Genomic DNA, 1,675 nt, shown 5'->3' with positions numbered 1-1,675 from the left:
ATTATTATTATTATTATTATTATTATTATTATTATTATTATTATTATTATTATTATTATTATTATTATTATTATTATTATTATTATTATTATTATTATTATTATTATTATTATTATTATTATTATTATTATTATTATTATTATTATTATTATTATTATTATTAATTTTTAACACATTTTAGAGCTTTAAAATTTATTGGGCCATTTGTTTTAATGATTTATACCATACTTTCACGTGATATAAGCCGTTTCATACTTATTTATTCGATATTTCTCATTGGATTCTCGCAGTGTTTGTTAATTTGCTAATTAAATTTATTATAATTTAAAGATTATGAATAATTGAAAGGAAAGAAAAAATAAATTATTCAATAAAAGTTTTTTAACTGTCAAATATTTCGATCAATGTTTTTCTCGAAAGTTCCAGATTAAAAGCATGAATAAAAATAGAACAAAATAGAAATTTTTAATTAACTCATTTTGCATTGATCTAATGTTTAAATTATAAGCATAAATTATCATAGATTTAGATTATAACTTTAAAAGCTTTATTTGAAATCAAAAATTTAAGCAAGATAAAAAATATGCTTAAAGTCTCATAAACCTAAATTAGCATAAATTTTGAAATCCTATAAAAGGCAACAATTTAAGCAAGTTAGCTAATTTTATTTAAGCAACTTGCACCTATCACTTATCGCTTACATTTCTTTCTGCTATCTTTCATTTATGAATATTTTAATATTTCTAAAAAAAAATTTTTTTTTTCTTGAAATAAATTTGATATTTTGTTCAAATTCGAAAATATTTCATCATTAAAAATTATTATTTCTCATTAAATTAATTAATATTAATTTTAATCTTTTTGTTTCTTTCGAAATTCTTCGTTTACTTTTTCTCGCATGCTGCATTTGTCCAATTTTTACATTATAGAGCCTAAAATATCGCTGATTTAAATCTATCATAACTTTTAAAATTTCATTAAAAGCAAAGAAATTTAGACAAGATAAAATGAGTGTAATGTATTGCAAAGCTTAAATTAGCATAAATTTCGAAAAAATTTTGAAATTTTTTAATTTTTAAATTTTTAAATTTTAAAGAGAGAATTTTCAAGTTTTAAAAAAAAATTCCCAATTTTTGAAGCTTAATTTTTCTAAAATTAATCATTTAATATTTTGTAAAAAATGAAAATATCACAAATATAAATTAGAATAAATTTTGAAAAAAAAAAAGACATAAATTTCATTTTTTTTTCTTTTTTTTATATCACAAATAGAAATTAGCATAAATTTTGAAAAAAAAAGTAAACTTCATTTTTTTTCTTTTTTTTAAAAAAAAATGCATTTTGTTTGGTAAAAATTTCAATTTTCAACAAAATAATTTTTTTTTTAATTTTAAAACTTTTGCAAATATATTTGTTAAATTTTTTATTTAAGCATTTTATGTAATTTTTGGTGCATGTGAAAGAGCAAGTAAAGCAAAGTATGGTACTCAAACAAATGTTTGGGAGAATATTTTGCATACACCATTTGAGGCTATTATGAGATTATTTATAATGACCATTGGTGAATTTACAATTTTTTATCGATCATTAAATACATGCGAAGAACGAATGATGCAAATAATTGGTAAGGTAAGATTCTTTTCTTTTTTTTTTTCTTTGTAAATTTGAATTTTGT

At 18.3% G+C, this 1,675-nt stretch overlaps 1 protein-coding gene across 1 annotated transcript; it reads left to right on the top strand.

Moving 5' to 3' along the window:
- LOAG_15333 (hypothetical protein) lies at window positions 1–1,675 on the top strand. Its single transcript, XM_003150825.1, has 2 exons — window positions 1–291; window positions 1,433–1,675. The coding sequence occupies exons 1-2, from the start codon at window positions 213–215 to the stop codon at window positions 1,660–1,662; spliced, it is 309 nt and encodes a 102-aa protein (XP_003150873.1). The 5' UTR covers window positions 1–212; the 3' UTR covers window positions 1,663–1,675.

The sequence above is a fragment of the Loa loa genome, assembly GCF_000183805.2.
Source record: "Loa loa unplaced genomic scaffold supercont3.179, whole genome shotgun sequence".
NCBI classification, from domain to species: Eukaryota; Metazoa; Nematoda; class Chromadorea; order Rhabditida; family Onchocercidae; genus Loa; species Loa loa.
Note: the sequence above shows the minus strand (reverse complement) of the source record. Positions and strands in the feature narration are given on the sequence as shown.